Genomic DNA, 20,247 nt, shown 5'->3' with positions numbered 1-20,247 from the left:
TTTAGATTATACCGTTTGTTTCTCGTTTAAATGGTTTACAACTAGTCATCATTGTGGGCTCTTTATAGCTTGCTGTTCAGTGTGAGACAAGGCTTCGTGTTGAAGACTGTACTTTGACCTATATTAGTTTAATTTTACAAATTGTGACTTGAATAAAGAGTTGTCTCTTTGGCACTCATGCCACATCTTCTTATATTTGTTGAAATTGTTAAACTTAGGCCTCAATTATCTCTAAAGAGACAATGACTGGCGACATACTCATCAAGTGCAATACTAATGAATCAGATTCGGTTAATTTGTTTGAAATGAATAGTTTTAGAGTTGTATTAATATCCACCATTTCTAATAGCAGTTAACTTAAGCAGTCCGTCAAATTTCCTCTCATGAGACGACTACATCCCCTAGTTACGTAGGGTAAAATTACAACATAGGAATAAACTATAAAAACCAATTGAAAAGGGCTTAACTCATCAGATCGACACAAAGTAGAAAAAACAATTAACCAAACAGGGACCAGACATTGCAGTATATTTATACCTCCACACGACAAAAAATACAAAAAGCACAAAATAAGAGTGTGTCCACCGTTACTGGCAGCTAGTTCAAAGAAATATTGAAGACATGCGAATGTGCATACATATTTATTTATATTTACATAGTTTTTTGTTGGAAAGTCAATTCATTGTGCGATCAAATTTTGAATAAAATCGGATGGTTAATATACTGGTTTAAAGTTTGAAACCCATTGACTCTGAAAGTTTCACCTGATGTTTGAAGAAAGTCGGTAAGAAAGCAGATATGAATCATAATCTTTGTTTGTTCATAAAAACTGTAAGAAGATATACACATTTTCCTTTAAACAAGTCTGACTTTAATGTCATTCTCAACTGATTGTGCACAGGCATATATTTTTTTAACCATATTACTTTGTCGAAAGAGATACATGTATGTTCGTCTAAATATCAAATACTTTAAAAAAAAAAAAAAAAAAATCAGTACCTTGTTTCCCATGTACGTCTCATTGCATACAATTCTACAAAGTTTTCATCTTCAACTGTGTCATCGTCTTCCAGCATCTGTCTCTTAAAGCAATCAAGTGGTGTTTCTTCACTGATATTCAATGATCGTGTAGAAAAGTCCTATAAAAGCAATCAACAATCATTTTGATTTTTTTTTAATTTTAGTATAGATAACACACTAAAATAGATACTTTCACCGACTACGTTGAACAAACAAACGTCAAAAATCCATATAACCAGGAATGGATTACCATTTAGAACATGCATAGCCATTTCAATGCATACTGACAAATAGCAGGTTATCATCAAACAGTTATAAATATACGGACGCACAGACAAAAGGAAAACCTTAGCATCTCCACATCATTGATAGGACAACTAACTAGCCGTTGATTCAAAAATTTGACTTTATAAGATACGCCATGAGCATGACATATCTCTAGAAAAAAAACCGCATCTGTATTATAAGCAACAGCAAACGTTGTATTATGTTGGGCTTCTTAATGCGGCGTTGACACAACCGATTATGGCTTCCGTTTGAGATAAGACAGCACTTTCACACAAAAACTTAAAAAGTCGGTTTCTTATCATCAATGAAATGCAATGTCATATCCTTGTCTTAACGCAGTCATATGCATGAGTACCAGATTCCGATGGACCTTGAAATGTCCGGAGATGTCGATCAGGCACCCCGACAACTATGTGCGTCCCAAAACATTCGAGCGAACTCAGCTGATTTTGTATAGTCGGATTACAATCGTGACTATTTTCTGACAGATTTTGCTATATCGAATCAAAATCGTAACAATGTTCCGTGTTTTTTGGAAGGTGTCCTGTGGAACGGGTATGATCTGGAGAAATTGTCAAGGCGTGGAGGTATTTTTTTGCGGATTCAGTCCAGATTGCATCAAGATCTTGTGGAATGAATGCAAATCGTCTTTCCCAAAACCGTTCCGTTATTAATACGAATTTCGGCAACTACAGAACACCCACGTCAGAGCCCCGAAAACTACAGAACACCCACGTTAGAGCCCCGACAACTACAGAACACAATATGAGACTGAGTCCAGATAAAGGTATTTGCAATGAGGTACAACATACTCTGATAGTATTGCCTTCCGACAGTAACTGATCATCTCGAAAATGGTAACCATTGTCTTCTGTCAGCGTCTGTTCAAATTCTAATCACTGTCTGATCTCTGTTGAATCATATTCGGTAGAATCGGGACGCTGTCGGAACAGATTTTGTCCTTTTTCACCATACGAAATATACAAATCGGATTATAAATGGATATAGAACGGGATAATCGGGACAAATTCGGCTAAAAATTCCTAAATTAGGAAGTTTCCTGGGTAAAATATGTTTGGTGTCGTGATTAAATTATTTTGTTTTACAAATTTTGATTAAAGTTTGAATTTCTTGCTATTATCACAGGGACTTGATCAGAATTTTGAAAAATATCAATCAGGAATTGTCCTGTTAAAGAAGGTTTTAAAAATTGTGAATTTGTGACCCCAGCTTAATATCACAATGATTGTTCTAAGGTAATAGAATAGATTTGTAATGGAATAGATTTGAACCAGAAATATAAACAATGAAATTCATGTATATATTAAGTGTGTAGAGGATTGACAAAAGAATATACAAAAGATTTAAAATTCAATGTGTTTAAAGTAAGTTTAACTGCGGTTATTTTTTAAAACACAAACAAAAAAATACAGTTTAAAATCTGATTTTGCATATGTTTTTACATACTTGTAATATATATACTTTTAATATAATATTTCGAAAACACTTAGATCGCATGGTTAAAGTCCTGGTTTTATCATAGTGATACATAACTAAAAAAAATCCAGAATATACAAAACAGACAAACAAGATCATGGTAAAAATCAAAGAGCAATGAAAGAAAAAAACTTCATAGAATGAAAACTGAGCAATATGACCCATACAAAGCATTTCGATTGATCTCGGGTGATCATGACATCTTTCTCAAATTATGCGCTCGTTGCGTTACTAAATAGTATTTGTAAATTATGTAATAGACTTTTTTAAGTCATGTTCAATAAAAGAGAGTTGGCATCTTTGACAAGATAAGTCCTTAACGGTCAACGAAATCATGAAAAGCGTTCATGCATTTACCACAATGACGACTTTTTTTTCATCTAGTAAACACTTCCGAATCATGATGATGCTAAGTAAATGATACACATATATCCGAAGAAAGACGAAGTATTACGCCCTTCTAAAACATGCCAAAAGCTCTTGAATGATAAACAAGATAAGCTCATAATGTTTGCTGAGACTGACACTAGTAACCCGAATTTAACTTGATCGGACAAAAACGTGTTAACGCTGTTTAAATGAAATTAATCGTCATTTGATAAATATTGACAAAAATTAAAAATCATTTTTAATTTATTTCAATGTATATCAAATCATTTTAATGCCAGTCAAATAGCTTCGCTTGCAGTCGTTCAATTCAAATCAAGTTGGTGGTAAGTTACGTCAAACAAATAGGCCACGCCCCCGTTAAACTATTTCAAACTGGTATCAATTCGTTTTAAACCGTGTTGCGACCCGAGCTTTTAACAGGTAAATCACTCAAGCAAAACAACATCGATGCATCTTTCGTTTATTTGTTTCAAACTTTATCGACTTAAAATTATATATATAAATGCGTGTTTTCTTATTAAAGTAATATACTTCACAATTTAAACAAATGAATGATCAATACACGTAACATATAAGGAATGTAAATAAAAAAAATATAAAATATTGATGCACGGTTTAAAACAATCAAAACTTATGAATCTGTTAAAAATAAAATAGTTAGATGTTTAACATATTTTTGATTTGCCCAAATGCAGTAGATCTTTATCTCACATATTCGTTTCAAAACTCGCTGAGTGCAATGAAAACTTGTGACATGTAAGTAACGTATGGTCCATTGCAATGTCTTACGAAACTTTAGGTATTCCTGTATATTTCCTTTTCTCATTTTCTGTCTTACTATAGTGTACTCGTTAATTAAATATAGACACGGAAATTAAAGTAACTTACAAAAAATATTTATTTTTCACATAGTTTAAATCGATGTATCTTATAGTTTCGGTCAACAACAAATATTCCCTAGCTGCATATTGATATATGAAATAGCTTGTAATAAAAACAATGATGTGTTAAATAATAAAATTAATGAACATAATGTTGACATTTGTTGAGTCTTGCACCGTGCCACACAACATTGTAAATGAAGGAACAGCTCAATAAACTTTTAAAACTGTGTCAAATTGTAATATCGGTCGCTGACGCGAAACGGGCGTTAATTGTGGAAAAGTACACACTACGAAAATTGTGAATTGTGGTTCCGATCTGTAAAGGGATTATTGTGCTGTCATGCACCGTGACTTACAACAAGTCTTGTTATAAATGAACATATATTCTTTTTATTTTTAGATCTCAATTTTAGTCTGCGATAACGATGGGTTGGTTGATTTAAGTTTTACGACCTTGACTTGCTCTAAGTCGACATTCTCTTACGTCTAATCAGAGACATATATACACATATGTGTATATATGACTCTGGTCTAATGCATTTAAAAAAAAAACCGTATATTTACGTTCAGGGCATATAATATAAGTCTACCTACAAAATTAAAATCAACATCAACATTATTAAAATAAACAAGAATGGAAAAGAAACAATCATGCACTGTTGCTTTGATATATTTTTTATTAACTATATTTAAGGGGTAATGTCTAAAAAAAACTAAATGTCGTACAAATAAAATATTTCATTTAGGTGCTTTCGTTGAAGTTCGCGTTACATATCAAAATGAATGTCATTGGTCGGAACTTTTGCAAACTTTCAATCCTGGTGTTCTCATCGAGGTCCGCGTTCATTTTTCAATTCAATACACAATATTTCATCTAGGTGCTTTCGTTGAGGTTCGCGTTACATAGTAAAATGAATTTCATTGGTCGGAACATTTGAACACTTTCAATCCAGGTGTTCTCATCGAGGTCCGCGTTCGTGATTCAATTCAATACACAATGGTAAAAAAAATAATTTTAAACTCTACGATGTCCGAGTAAATAAATAGAATTTAGAAAATAAAACACTTTTACGATTCTTCAAACACAATACAAATACTATCCTTTTCGCTGATGAATAATTATTACTATGATTTGTATACTATTCAATTTGGGAACAGTATACCTTACAATATATATGTTCCTGATTTGATTTATTCCTAGAGAAAATAAATTTGATTTATTCACTTAAATCAATAATTGATCACTGACTTGAACTTTGAAAAAGTTACAATTATATACCTTTTCACATCCTTTAATTTAAGGTAATTTAATCCAAAAAACTAAATAAAATTAATTGTATTATTTAATTTAGATTCTTTATTTCTTATAAAACCAAGTTAACGGTAAAAAGAAAGATATTTTTACATATAATATTAACATACAGATTTTGCGTATGACAATTTGCACAACTTGAAACGAGCAACAAGAATGAGCGATTTACACAAAATTTTCAAAACACAATATTTTTTCAAATAATTAAAGTGCCCAATTTCGAAACATTTACTCTGCTTACATAGTTAGGTTTAAGAAAAGGTCTTCTACTTTCTGTTTGAGTTGTGCAGTTTAGAATATAGTGAAATATATCAACCAATCTCTTGAGAGTTACAAAGTACATAGTACCTTTCCTGTCTCATAATTCTACGCCATCTACCGGTTTCTATAGGTAACCGATGATTTTCAGTTCTAAACCTTCATAACGTTATCTTATCTTTATAACGTAATACGTCTAAATATTCTTCAAATTCAAAGTTTTCTTTAAACAGTTTTAGACATAATACTTTTGGAGAATATTCCATTTCTGATTTCCAAGTCTGCTGAAAATGATAAAACAATCTGTTTAATAGTTTGGATTAAAACTATAGTTACTCTGATTTAACCAAATATTTTAAAATCCATATTTTTTCAAGATATTTTTGATACAAATCAACCAATCGAAAGTATATATCTTTATTACCAAAGTCTATATAAACTATAGGTATACAATTATATCAACAGCAATAATACATATAATATCTACATAAACACAGACTATGTGACAGCAGAAGGTGTTGTAGAATAAACAAACATTATTTTAACATTTCGGATCTAAGCTCAAAAGATCTAAATGTAAATTTACCTAAATTACACAATTCTTTTACATTATTAGTACTCATCAGTTTAATAAATTTGTACATCGACGGTTTTTTTCCAATAAAATGGCTTCATATAAATTGTTCTAAAACCTTGAAAACGTGGACATTTGAGGATGAAATGAAACTCATCCTCTATATCATTTTTACAAAAAGTACATATTCTATTATTTCTTGCTATACCATAAACTCTTCCACTTTCTATAGCTAAGTAAATCCACCATCTACGTTGAGTTTATAAATATATCTATATAGTTTACTATCAGAACTGTTTACAATGTTAGACCAAAAAATATACCATACGGTGTTCCACATATACTGACATAGGATAAGCGCCTAGCTCTCCATAAACCATAAAGCTAGGGTTGATTTTTTTCAAGTTTAACTTTCTAATGCATCAATAAAACTAAATCTCCAAATTTCACAGCCAAATAGCAATATATAGTCTTACAATCTTATCAGAAGATCGTACTAACATTTAATTACTGGTAGATTAACTAAAATATTTGCTTCGTTTTTTTATTAATCAATCGACAAATTGAAGATCTGAATGGAATAAAAACATAAATAAAGAAAATATTTGTTTAACGCCATTATCTTTGACTATCCTACAGGTATACTAGCCAGGAGACTGTACAATGGCGGATCCAGGTTTTGTTCTGTAGATAAGAACTCCCGTTTGTTTGACGAAATTATTTTTCGATTGGGACATATGGTTTGAATCCCCAGTGACCAGTGGTTGTCGTTTTTGTATATATTTTTCTATAAGTGTTGTACATCAATCAGGCCGATAGTTTTCTTGTTTGAATTGTTTGAATTCATATTTGTAATTTTGGGAAATGATATAAACGCTTATGCGGTTAGGTTTTTGCTCGTTGTTGAAGGCTGTACGGTGATCTAATTCATTGGCAAGTACACCACATCTTCTTACATTTATTCGTTAAATCATGTAGATCTTCATCAAGCCTAAATAAATAAATGATTTTGAAAATGTACTTATTGTAACTATACAACTTTTAATTCCAAATAATTATGTTTATCTAACATAGAATTATTATCAGCGGAGACATATATACACCAATTCTAAATTGGTTTAAAAAAACAGACACATTATTATTGTCACATGAATATGAAATCTGTGAATATCTACCACCACTGTTACGGCCTAAAGAGATCAGCTGTTCTCGCGAGCTTTGAATAAACAAATCCAAACCAAAACAAGTACATAAAATGCATATTTTTAATCACAATCTTAATATAGAAACACTTAAATTGTGATACACATTTTTATGAATAATTCAATTTTATTAAATCTTTGTCAATCAGGCATGTACAGCAGCATCAAGGGATTGTAAATATACAATTCCTAATATACAATTCCTTGGCAGTATGACTTTGTATTCTTCTATATGGTGACCTTATTTGAACTAAAAGAAGAAGAAGAAGAAGAAGTCTGGAATTATCGCTATCTGTTCGACGGTCTAAAGATTACAGTGTGTTATTCATCTAGGTGTTCTCGTTGAGGTCTGCATTCTAAATCTAAAGCATTTCATTGGATTAGTAGATTTGCAATCTTTCAATCCAAGATGTTCTCAATGTAGTCCGCGTTCATGTTTCAATAGGATGAACTATATTGTAAGTTTTCGATCCGAGTTAACAAAGTAGATTTTTTTTATCCGAAAAAGACGGATTTTCTACATGTTCTACAATAAATTTGTACAACGATTGAATATTGCTAAATGCATCAAATTAATTTGTCTAGGTCTAGATCGAACTTGTTTTGCTTCGTCGAAAGTACGAATATAGAAAAATCACAGATTTATATTAAAACTAGAACGTTCAAGAACAGTTAAAGAAATCATCACAATTTTTTTAATGTTAGTTATTTTGTACAAATATAAGTATAATGCGAACCCGAAGTTGTAATAAAATTAACGGTACCAATTTTCTTGCACCAGATGTGCATTTCGACAAAACATGTCTCTTCAAAATAGCACGTGAAATCGCAACTAAGCGTGAATTCTTTGGAAAAGCGACGGAATACCTATTGTCAATTTCAAGTTCTGTTTCGACATCATTGTAATATATGTCACTGGACGTTAAAATTCAATCCTTAATTTCGTCTTCGTCAAATAGTGCTGTTGGTTTCTTTTTATTATCATTACATACTAGTATACACGAATACACCCCAAGTTATTCCCATGTAAAGTCATTTACTAGATATTTAGTGCAAAGTAAATTTTAAAGAGAAATTTAAGTCGTGTTAGTTCGATAATGTTTCAAAATAAATATAAACTGAGGATACATGTATAACTGCCATATTCCGATTCCCGACATTCATTTATGTAAATGAAGAAAAGATAACTATGATCGGTATCTGTGTGAATCTACGGCTCAATCAAGCTTCATACAGAATATGAATTTTCTTGAATATGATTGCCAATGGAATAAACCATGCAGTAGATTAAACTAGCCCAATTGATTTGTGTGTGAACTATAACAACTGAAATCGTAATTATGCTGTAGTGTACGCTGGTGGTTTTTGTAATATGAAGGCGTATGGCAACCATTCTACCATACTTAGTTCAAATTTTTAAAGTACACCACAACCCTTTTCTTTGTCCATAATACGCTCAGGAACATACATCTTACTATTGTGCATGGATTGGTAGTAAATGCAACTTTTTAACTGTAGTCCATTTGATATCAAAGTATCATATTACTACTGAGGCTATCGTGCAATACCCCCACTCCGCATTCATAATAGTTTAAACATACATAGTTTAAATTTTAGATCCTTCCTTTATGGTTTAGTTCAACCTGCAACATATTTTATTTGATGTTATCAATGGTAAACATGTAAAATGAAACAATAACTTACTGTAATACTAATATATAAATATGTTGTATGGTCATACAAACCGAAATCACTACTAGACTAGGTGTTGACACGCTCAAATTAACAAAATTGTGTTTCAAAAAACCAATGCACAAAATTGATATCATAGGATTTAGTTAAACATTTAAACCAGTTCAAGGAATGTATTACTTGACAAGAGCAATTAAAATGTAGGACAAATTCGGCTTACAACACGAACTTTGTTCAAATAATAGTACCAAACATGTGACAAAATCACGGGTATGTAACAGAAGTATCGCAATCACTGATGGATTGGTGGATAGCTACTGTTTGTTCAACGTTCAGTGACAAGTATCTCATGTGCATATTACAATACCAAATTAAACTAACTTTAGCAGACGACAAAAGCGAAATTGTGACAAATTTTATTTCCTAGTGTTATTTAGAAGTCAAACATGTGTATGGAAAGTAAATTTTACTATTTTTTATTGAACAAGATAAGAAGATTACTATTATTTATTGAACAAAACAAGAAGTTCAAAACCGGTAAAAGAAATTAAACCCGGTGAATGACTCGCCTTATTGCTGAATTTGGGTTTGGCTGACCTTTATTTCTATTACGTTTTAAAACAATTATTTAAATCAAATATACAATTATTTTACTACTTTTTTTTTGGGGGGGGGGGGGGAGTCATTGACCCTAAAAAAATAACAACAATACAGGCCTATAGTATTTTGAAGCAATTTTTGAAGTATTCAAATAAAATGATTGATTGATTGTTGGTTGCTTAACGTCCAGTGGCAAATATTTCATGCATATTCAGGACGAGAACAAGTTAACAATAAATACAATAGGTAGGTTGTTGTAATAGAGGTCATCTAAGATGATCGGGGAAATTTGGACTGCCACAGGAAAAGAGGGTATATTGGATAGGGACAGAAATTTTGCCTTGCAACATGCCACCTACGGACCCCTCAAAGAGTTGTTGCAAGGGTTCTTAACGTGCAAAGAGCGTGGCACTCTCTTTACACGAGGCATCGGATTTAACGTCCCCCTTCTGACCGGACGTGACTGCGAACTTGATACATCCCGCACAGCCAAACGGACGCCCCACTTCGGCAAACGTTATACTGCCGGTCGGGAGAAGACCAAGTGACCATATTTCTATACCCCAGTCACCCTTGGGGTTTCAAATAAAATGAAACGTCTTATATTTTTTACAAATACAAGGAAAAAGCAAGTCTGTCCAAAAAGGATTGATATTTCAGAAAAAATGTATAGTGTGTTCTTTGTAAACGTAAACCAGAATGCATATAGTTGTCTATTATAACAGTCACAAACCATGTCTAGAAATAAAAATCAGCAGTTTACCATCCATGCAATAATATTTTGTCGACAGTGATCGAGATAACTTTATCAGATTATTCAAATTATCGGACACTTGATTTTTTCAGAACATTTTATTGTTAATATCCGAGCCATAAAATACATACATTATATCTGGCATAGTCCCAGATTATATTCTCTGGTAATATGCATCCTTCATTTAAAGTCTTGTTTTTCTTAAACACTTTACATCGTATATCAGGGGCACTGCCGAAAATAATCTTTCAAAAAGCAAATTCAAGTTGTAACCTTTAGAACTTGTATGTCTGATAATTTGCTCACATGACAAGAAATTTTACAATAAACATTGGTCACGCACGATAGATTCTGATGTAAGACATGTGCCGTTACAATAGCCAGTTTGCACGCATCAGCGCACACATGTTTGTCGAATAGGCCAGTTGATTGGAGGAAAGTTACCGAAAACCACGCCTACCTTTAACTAATATCCAATCAAACGCCTTTAACATAAACATAAATAATACATTGGTAAAATTACAGAGATTTTGTTGCGTATTCAATATTTGAAAAAAATTAAACTCTTTATAATTCAAACTTAAAATTATAGAATATGCTCGTAATGCATTTTCGCAATTTACAATACATTTGATGTTATACATAATTTCACCTACCTAGTGAGGAAAAATTACAAATAAAAATTGCAAATTACAACCAGGTTCAATGTTCAGTGTTAAGTATTTCATATATGCGCAGGTCCTGAGGCAGAAAATCGAATTATTTATTCACTTATATGATCTTCAAAAATAACGATTGCGGGATGATGGACAGGAAGACTTCAAACGTAGGAGTGTGAACTATAGCTGTCAGTAACTTAAGTACTCTTAGCTAGTGTTTTTTTGTTGTTCTGGTAAGGGACGACATCGAAAGTTCAATGAAGGATACAAAACTGAATTCACTGACCTCCACACACACCCCTCTTAACTTAATCTGGTAAAAATTGATTGACCAATAGGGATATATGTAAAATCGATTTTAGATTAACAAAACTTGCAGCAAAGTTGACCCCCCCAAAAAAAAAACTATTTGATTTAAGTTTTTTTTATCCTACATCGATCTTTTGATGTCATCCCTAAACAAGTGAATCTTTCATTGTTGAAGACCCTTTTGGGAATATAAAGATGAACAGGAATAAAAACGCTGACCATTAATTATTTGTATTTTGTCAAGCATTGACTTTGTGTGCGATTACTTGTTCCGTATACGTTTACTCCATATTCCTTTATTTTCTTTAAAAGCGTCTGTCTTGACAGTAAGTTGACATTACGCCACGAGTTATCGTTGCTGACGTTATCGAATAACGTTCACACATACAAGCCAATGCAGCAGGTTCTGCAATCACAAAGTGATTAAATAATCTGATAAAAAAAAATTACTACATGTAACCAAACTTATTTAATGCCAGCTACAAGTAAACAGAGGGATTTGAACAGAAATTATTTTTTTGTGCGTATGCTATAATGGTTCATTTTCAAAATTTATTATCAGATGAAGAACACGTTTGAGCAATATATTTCTGGACAAATACGACTTCAATACGATAAAAAAATTTTGCAACCAATATAAAAAATGATGTGGTAGGATTGGTGGGAGATATCCGTTTGCGCCAAAAATGCGTCCTTTTGCGCCACAACTTTTTTTCTCAAATGTTACGTTTGCGCCACATGTTTTAAAATTAGATGGTATGATTTGCGCCAAAAATAAAACATACGATTGTGCCAGTTAAAAGAAAAATTACTTCCTTACCCCTTTATTCGGACTTGGGTCCGGCATTGTAGCATGTTTTTCTTACTGCTGCATGGGTACTTCCAAATTTAAAGTATGTAGTAGCTTTTAACTTCTATTCATTGTCTAAAAACCGGGTTGGTGATGAGACAACTATTTACAAGAGACAACATGACACAGAAATTAATAACTTTAAGTTACCCATACGGCCTTCAACAGTGAGTAATTTTTACAAAGCACTCTCTTTTTCTGTCAAAATTATATCTTTAACTTTAAATTGACAAATGCAGGAAATTATTCGTAAATAATGTACTTAACACTGTGGAACATTCATAATAGAAAGTGGACAAATAAAAATCATGATTGATAGGGTGTTTTTTTTTTCGGAATTTACTCATGTTTTAGTGAAGCCATTTGTAACGCATCTTTGTCGGAATTAAAATAAAAACAAAAAAGTTATAAATATATATATTCATTTTGTCTTCATGTCTCTCACATAAACATTTTACCAAGCTGACCACACTCTTACTTATTAGTTAGGCGCACATCAACATTAAAACCTATGGCAAATAACTATGCCGGGAAATAAATGAAACAAAAGCAAAATTATTTGTCCTTTCAATCATTTTAACTTTTAAATAAGAACAACACATTTTATTAAAATAATCAAGTATTAATCTTTTCGATACAATTATTAATTGCTTAGATTAAAGAATATATGATTGTTTAATCAGTTGTTATATTATTTGGCACGTGTCAATCGGTTCATTGATTTTCGGTATATCAAAGAAAAATGGGCACGTGCCTAGAAAATGTTGAATATCTTTTTTATTTATGATTATTTTTCTATAAAATTTGAAATTTATGCATTAAATATCAATCTTTAACATAATATGTAAAAATAACACGTATAACAGTACTCTTTCTAGTCCTTAGTGGCATTGTATAGTCCTTAGTGCACTAAGGAGTCCTTAGCAGTGTTTAGACCGGTGCATTACGTTTGCGCGCATTACCATTACATTTGCGCGCAAAAATCATTACGTTTGCGCGCAGCTTTTGATTACATTTGCGCGCATTTTTTTGACAGGTAAACTCAGGTAAAATACAGGTAGTAATACTAATTTATTTATAAATGTGTTCAATTATTTCGAGTATCAGTACCCCGTCCGTTAGTCTAAATCTCCGAATGCACCTATTTTGAAAGAATTCAATCAGTAATTTTTTTTAGGAAAAAAACAGATTGTAATATTTATTTATTTATTTATTTGTACAAATATTTACAAGTATCAGTACCCGTTCCGTTAGTATAAGCCTCATAAGGCAGGGAATAAAAAGAGATAAACCGCATATTTTTTTTAGACCGTTAGTTTTCCCGTTTGAATGGTTTTACACTAGTAATTTTGGGGCCCTTTATAGCTTGTTGTTCGGTGTGAGCCAAGGCTCCGTGTTGAAGGCCGTACTTAAACCTATAATGGTTTACTTTTTAAATTGTTATTTGGATGGAGAGGTGTCTCATTGGCACTCACATCACATCTTCCTATATCTACAATTCAACAAGTCAAAGGTGTATGCAAAATTTAAGAAAATCTGTGACAAAGCCCATCTATTGTAACTTGACCATAGACTATAACGGAGTTTATACTTGGTTTTAGAATTTAATATGAACAATATATGATTTGAATTAACAAACCATTTTCAAAATTAATAATTGATAGTCGATATGAAAATACAAAAAAATATGGTCATTTATAATCTAATAATTTTTTTTTAATATTTTTACCTGAGGATACATGTAAAAAGAATGCGCGCAAATGTAATCAAAAGCTGCGCGCAAACGTAAAACATTTTAATCCTCAAATGCGCGCAAACGTAGTGCGCCCGTTTAGACGTACCGCCGTAAAACAACCATCAAAAACCGAGCAATTATAAAACTTTTTACTGAATCATATTTTTAAAGTACTCTATTTCTGCATGGATGAAGCAACGACACCACCATTATTTTAACAATGTAATTTTTAAAAATTACGTGCATTTTACGTGTACCAAATTCCGGTGATTTATGCATGAACTATTATCATAAGATTCACGTGGAACCAACCAGTATAAGCAGGTTTAAAGTATTTCAAATGACAATTAACACTTAGACTATAGCCATACAGTAGGACAGTAAATGAACAAAAGACAAGTAAATCAGAAACATGCATGGATCACGCAAAAACATGCAGGGGCGACACTGACATAATGGGAGTTTGCTTCTTGCAAGAAATTGGCCGTGAAAACAATTTGATATGAAGACAAGCCTTTGTTTCAACTTTGTTTTAAAATTTCCAACATAAGGCTGTTACGGCCCAGATCAATGTTCTTAAGCATCACATATTTTTCTTTCATCTTATTGTTAGCTTTCTTAAATAAATATTTACATATTATAGACTATATTTTTTATTATTTCTTTTTTGTTCAATTTCAGTTTAAAATTCTTTTTTTTTACCATATTGGACTTCTTATTGTGTATTGCATTGAAACACGAACGCGGACCTCGATGAGAACACCTGGATTGAAAGTTTGCAAATGTTCCGACCAATGAAATTCGTTTTACTATGTAACGCGAACTTCAACGAAAGCACCTAGATGAAATATTGTGTATTGAATTGAAAAATGAACGCGGACCTCGATGAGAACACCTGGATTGAAAGTTTGCAAACGTTCCGACCAATCACATTCATTTTGATATGTAACGCGAACTTCAACGAAAGCACCTCGATAAATTATTTTTTTGTACGACAATTAGTTTTTAATTTGGACATTACCGCTAAAATATAGTTAATAAAAATTATATCAGTGCAACAGTGCATAATTGTTTCTTTTCCATTCTTGTTTATTTTAATAATGTTTATTTTGATTTCAATTTGGTAGGTAGACTTATATAATATGCCCTAAACGTAAATAAAATGCATTAGACGTAAGAGAATGTCGACTTAGAGCAAGTCAAGGTCGTAAAACTTAAATCAACCAACCCATCGTTATCGCAGACTAAAATTTATCTCATATATACCGAATATATTTTTATTTATAGCAAGACTTTTTGTACGTCACGGTGAATGACAGCACAATAATCCCTTTACAGAATCGGAACCACATTTCACAATTACCGTAATGTGCTGCTTGTCCGCAATTAACGCCCGTTTCGCGTCAGTGACCGATATTACAATTTGACACAGTTTTAAAAGTTTTTTGAGCTGTTCCTTTATTTGCAATGTTGTACAAGACTTAACTGTTTATTAAATTCAACAAATGTTAACATTATGTTCATTCATTTTATTATTTAACACAACATTGTTTTTATTACAAGCTATTTCATATATCAATATACAGCTAGGGAATATTTGTTGTTGACCGAAACTATAAGATACATCGATTTGAACTATGTGAAAAATAAATAATTTCTGTAAGATACTTTAATTTCCGTGTCTATATTTAATTAACGAGTACACTATAGTAAGACAGAAAAAGAGAAACGGAAATATACAGGAATACCTAAAGTTTGTAAGTCATTGCAATGGACCATACGTTACTTACATTCACAAGTTTTCATAGCACTCAGCAAGTTTTGAAACGAATATGTGAGATAAAGATCTACTGCATTCGGGCAAATTAAAAATATGTTAAACATCTAACTATTTTATTTTTAACAGATTCTCAAGTTTTGAATTTTTTAAACCGTGCACCAATATTTTATTGTTTTTATTTAAATTCCTTATATGTTACGTGTATTGATCATTCATTTGTTTAAATTGTGAAGTATATTACTTTAATAAGAATACACGCATTTATATATATAAGTCGATAAAGTTTGAAACAAATAAACGAAAGATACATCGATGATGTTTTGCTTGAGTGATTTACCTGTTAAAAGCTCGGGTCGCAACACGGTTTAAAACGAATTGATACCAGTTTGAAATAGTTTAACGGGGGCGTGGCCTATTTGTTTGACGTAACTTACCGCCAACTTGAATTAAATTGAACGACCGCAAGCGAAGCTATTTGACTGGCATTAAAATGATTTGATATGCATTGAAATAAATTAAAAATGATTTTTAATTTTTGTCAATCTTTATCAAATGACGATTAATTTCATTTAAACAGCGTTAACACGTTTTTGTCCGATCAAGTTAAATTCGGGTTACTAGTGCATATCGTAAGCGATACTAAAGCCAAGTGGCAATCTGTATTATTATTCTAACCATTCAGCATATATTAAGCGTTACTCTAGCCAAGCGGCAATCTCTGTTGTTATTTAAGCCAAGCGGCAATCTTTTTAGTTATTATGGCTAAGCGGTAATCTGTTTTGTTATTCTGACCATGCGGCATATCTAAAGTGTTACTGTAGCCAAGCGGCATTTTGTATTGTTAATCTAGCCAAGCGGCAATCTGAATTGATATTTAAGCCAAGCGGCAATCTATATAGTCATTATAGCCAGGCGGCAATCTATATTGTTATTCATGCCAAGCGGCAATCTGCATTGTTATTCTAGCCAAGCGGCAATCTGTAAATGAAATGTTATTCTAGCCAAGCGGCAATCTGTATTGTTATTCTAGCCAAGCAACAATCTGTTTTGTTATTCCAGCCAAGCGGCAATCTATATTGTTATTTTAGCCAAACGGAAATCTGTACTGTCATTCTAGCCAAGAGGCATGTCTAATTGTTATTCTAGCCAAGCGGCATATCTTAAGCGTTACTCTAGCCAAGCGGCATATCTATGATATTATACTAGACAATACTGTTCAGTAGAAAATACCTTAACCATAACCAACTACACAAAAAAAAGAAGATGGTTTGTAATGCATTTTTATCATTATTCAAAATCAACCAATTATATCAATATAAATTCACAATGCGTACAGCAAGTACAGTGAATTTAAAATCATTTGAACCAATCAATGATTTCTTTTTAGTATCATGAATAGAAATGTCTTTAGTATCCTTGAATTTAAGCATCTCGGCCATATAAGTTTGACATAACAAATTATTCTGACATAACAAAGGCCAAAATGGCGCAATACAATGTTTAATAACTATATACATACTAAATGCATAGGGGGACCAACCAATTGTTGTACTCCTTACAGTTACAGAAAAGACATCTTCACCTGATGAACCTGGTGTATAACATCTAGAATTAAATAATTGAATTTTCGTGTTATCACTGTCAGCAAAGCTATCAACTGAATGAGGTCCATACATGTACATAAAATCTATGATTTCAAAAAAGTCAACACTGACCCCCCAATTATCAAAATCAAAAACCTTGCTTGTAGCATCTGCTTTAACATTTTTATCTCTGGGTATCCATTCAATATCCATATTAATAGAATTCTTTACACAACTAGAAAATATTGACATCACCAAACTCTAATTTCGTTTTTACCACTACCTGACTCCACTATGCCTACACAATTTTTACTGTTCGTTAACCACTGTAAGACTTTCCCGCATGGATAACTGACCTTGAAAAGTATCTATAAATAATTCAAAAGCCTTTTTTTCTCTCCATGACAACTTAATCCTGTCCTACCACCAGTCCACTTTTATGAAAAGAAAATTTGATTCACTTATAGACAAGAATAAATTTCAAAGGCAAAACTGCCAGCATCCGAATACACATTATTATAGATGGAACATTATACTAGCAAAATTATCTCCCCTTGACCACTGACCCTTTCCTCATGCATTTGAACTATTATTTTATGTTTCTTTAATAACTATGTTTATGACATGTTGTTATTTTGGATGTTATGCTCTTATTGGGCCCTTTCATTTTGAAAAAATAAAATATTGTATTGTATTGTATTGTATGCTCTGAAAAGCATTTCGAATTTAAAGCAGAAATTTCATGTTTTCAAAACTGTAACTCACCTTTGTGACCTCAAGATAAAACTATGGTCCCATGAAACACGTGACTCAATCAATCTATACAAATTTCTAGTCATTAATCTGGTTACATTACCTATGACAGGCGTCATAGAAATTACTTTGCCGATGACCCCGGCTAAAAGCGGGCACTAACAAAAGGCAAATAACGTGTCAAAATTGTTAACGGATTTATAACATGAGGTCTGGTTTTAACGTCTTCAATACAATCATTAACCAAAAGATCAGCAATAGCTTGTGATACAAATTATGCAATATCAATAGTAAATTTATTGTTTTTACTAAATACTGATGTTGTTATAATAAAAGAAAGAAATGCCATAGGCGTTTGAAATAATGTTTAATACATAAGAATTTGCTTCTATTTTTTCCAATAATCGAAATGTTTTTACCTGGTTGTACACTAATTTGATTGTTCATATTCATCCAGTTGTAAAGTATTTAACTGTTCTTTTAAATAACGTTTATCATTGTCAACAAAATCAAAATAATACTTATCATTCATATCTTTGTCCGCAACTTGTTGGGTTGTTAAACTTTGGACAGTTTCTTCTCCAGTGACCCCTGACAACCAAAGCAGATGTCTGTGGATTTAGGTCCAGTGTTGTTTTTCTAGTAGGCACGAAAATTACGGCCAGTCGTACTTGTAACAGTTGCAGAAGGTATTCTCTACGCGTATTAGAAATATTCTCTTCACTTCCAGATTTTTCCATACTAGGTTGAATGTATAAAATTGTAAGAATTCGGAAGAAAGCATCTAGAGCACTTGACTGCAATGACTTGAATGACTTTAACTACTATCAAACCACCCGTGCATGAAATTCTACCCGCATACTTTATATATCCAATCAAACAGACCTATCTTTAAATAGCGTAAACACGTCGTACCTTACCAAACATAACAAACTATCATCGATATATGTACAACTTTGATAAATATAATTATGTGTATCCTGTCAACCCCTGAAAAATATTAATGTCTTCTCAACTAATTCCGCGCGGGGGGGGGGGGGGACTGAAAAATTAATATTTGTTTTATAGTATGTTAATAATCTTTTGTTTGCATAAGTTTTCGCCCTATTCCCACATGAAATTTTATTTTTTCTTACCAAATTTATAAAAAGGAGGGTGAACCCTTATGAAATTTTTACATGAAATGACATCATTTTGGCCAAATGTTAAAATACCTTTGATGATAGTTAATCTGTTGATTGTTCAATCTCTGGTTAATAAATGGCACAATTTCTTATTACATGTGTGTAACAATTAAAATGCAATTTTCTTCAAGAGACAGTTGTTATTCAGAAATGAATAACTAGCTTATTTCTGATAGCAATTATTTTATTTAAGAATTCAATAAATGTTATCAGATATGATAAAGAACAACTCATGATTATTTTCAAGAATCTTTGTTTCAGTTGGGATTTTTACATAATATTTTTTTCCATCAGCATATGAAAATTCATAAATTTAATAACAAATGAATATGTACCTTTTGCTCAATCCACCAAAATTTGATATCCACAAACAAAAGTACGTTCACAGTATAACTCATATATAGAACGATGTTGTTGATTGAATATTATAACATTCCAGGACCTTTTGTTTTCAACATAATTTATAAAACCAATAATTAACAAGTTATGGGTCGAATCTGATACAGATATCAATAGTATATGTCAAAAGAAGTAAGTATTTAAAGTCGGAAATATGTTAACAATAACACAGAAAATAATGAGATCTGATGAGCTCTTCAACCGAATATCATATGGAAAAAAGATGCAGCTTCATACATAAACTGATGAAAACAAAATTTTAAAAATGTGGAAATATAATTCGATTAACTTATTTTGGATTTTTTTTTCTAAACAGTCAATGTTCATTCAGGAAACACCTCTATGTATTTTTGTCCATCTGATGAATTAAGCCTTTTTCAACTGATTTTTATAGTTCGTTCTTATGTTGTACTGTTATACCACTGTCCCAGGTTAGGGTGAGGTTTGGGATCCCGCTAACATGTTTAACCCCGCCACATTATTTATGTATGTGCCTGTCCCAAGTCAGGAGCCTGTAACTCAGT

General features: G+C 31.9%; 1 protein-coding gene across 1 annotated transcript in view; it reads right to left on the bottom strand.

The window, feature by feature from the left end:
• The window catches only part of LOC134687712 (E3 ubiquitin-protein ligase RNF213-like), a 111,295-nt gene extending 93,695 nt beyond the window's left edge, over nucleotides 1-17,600 (bottom strand). Inside the window, exons 1-2 of the mRNA XM_063548170.1 lie at nucleotides 17,364-17,600; nucleotides 1,000-1,139 (exon numbers count right to left, since the gene is read on the bottom strand). Of these exons, the coding sequence (XP_063404240.1) occupies nucleotides 1,000-1,139; nucleotides 17,364-17,600 (377 nt within the window). The remainder of the gene's footprint in view (nucleotides 1-999; nucleotides 1,140-17,363) is intronic.
• Nucleotides 17,601-20,247: the final 2,647 nt, after the last annotated feature.

This window comes from Mytilus trossulus, chromosome 10 (assembly GCF_036588685.1).
Source record: "Mytilus trossulus isolate FHL-02 chromosome 10, PNRI_Mtr1.1.1.hap1, whole genome shotgun sequence".
NCBI classification, from domain to species: domain Eukaryota; kingdom Metazoa; phylum Mollusca; class Bivalvia; order Mytilida; family Mytilidae; genus Mytilus; species Mytilus trossulus.
This window is presented reverse-complemented; position numbering and strand designations above follow the sequence as displayed.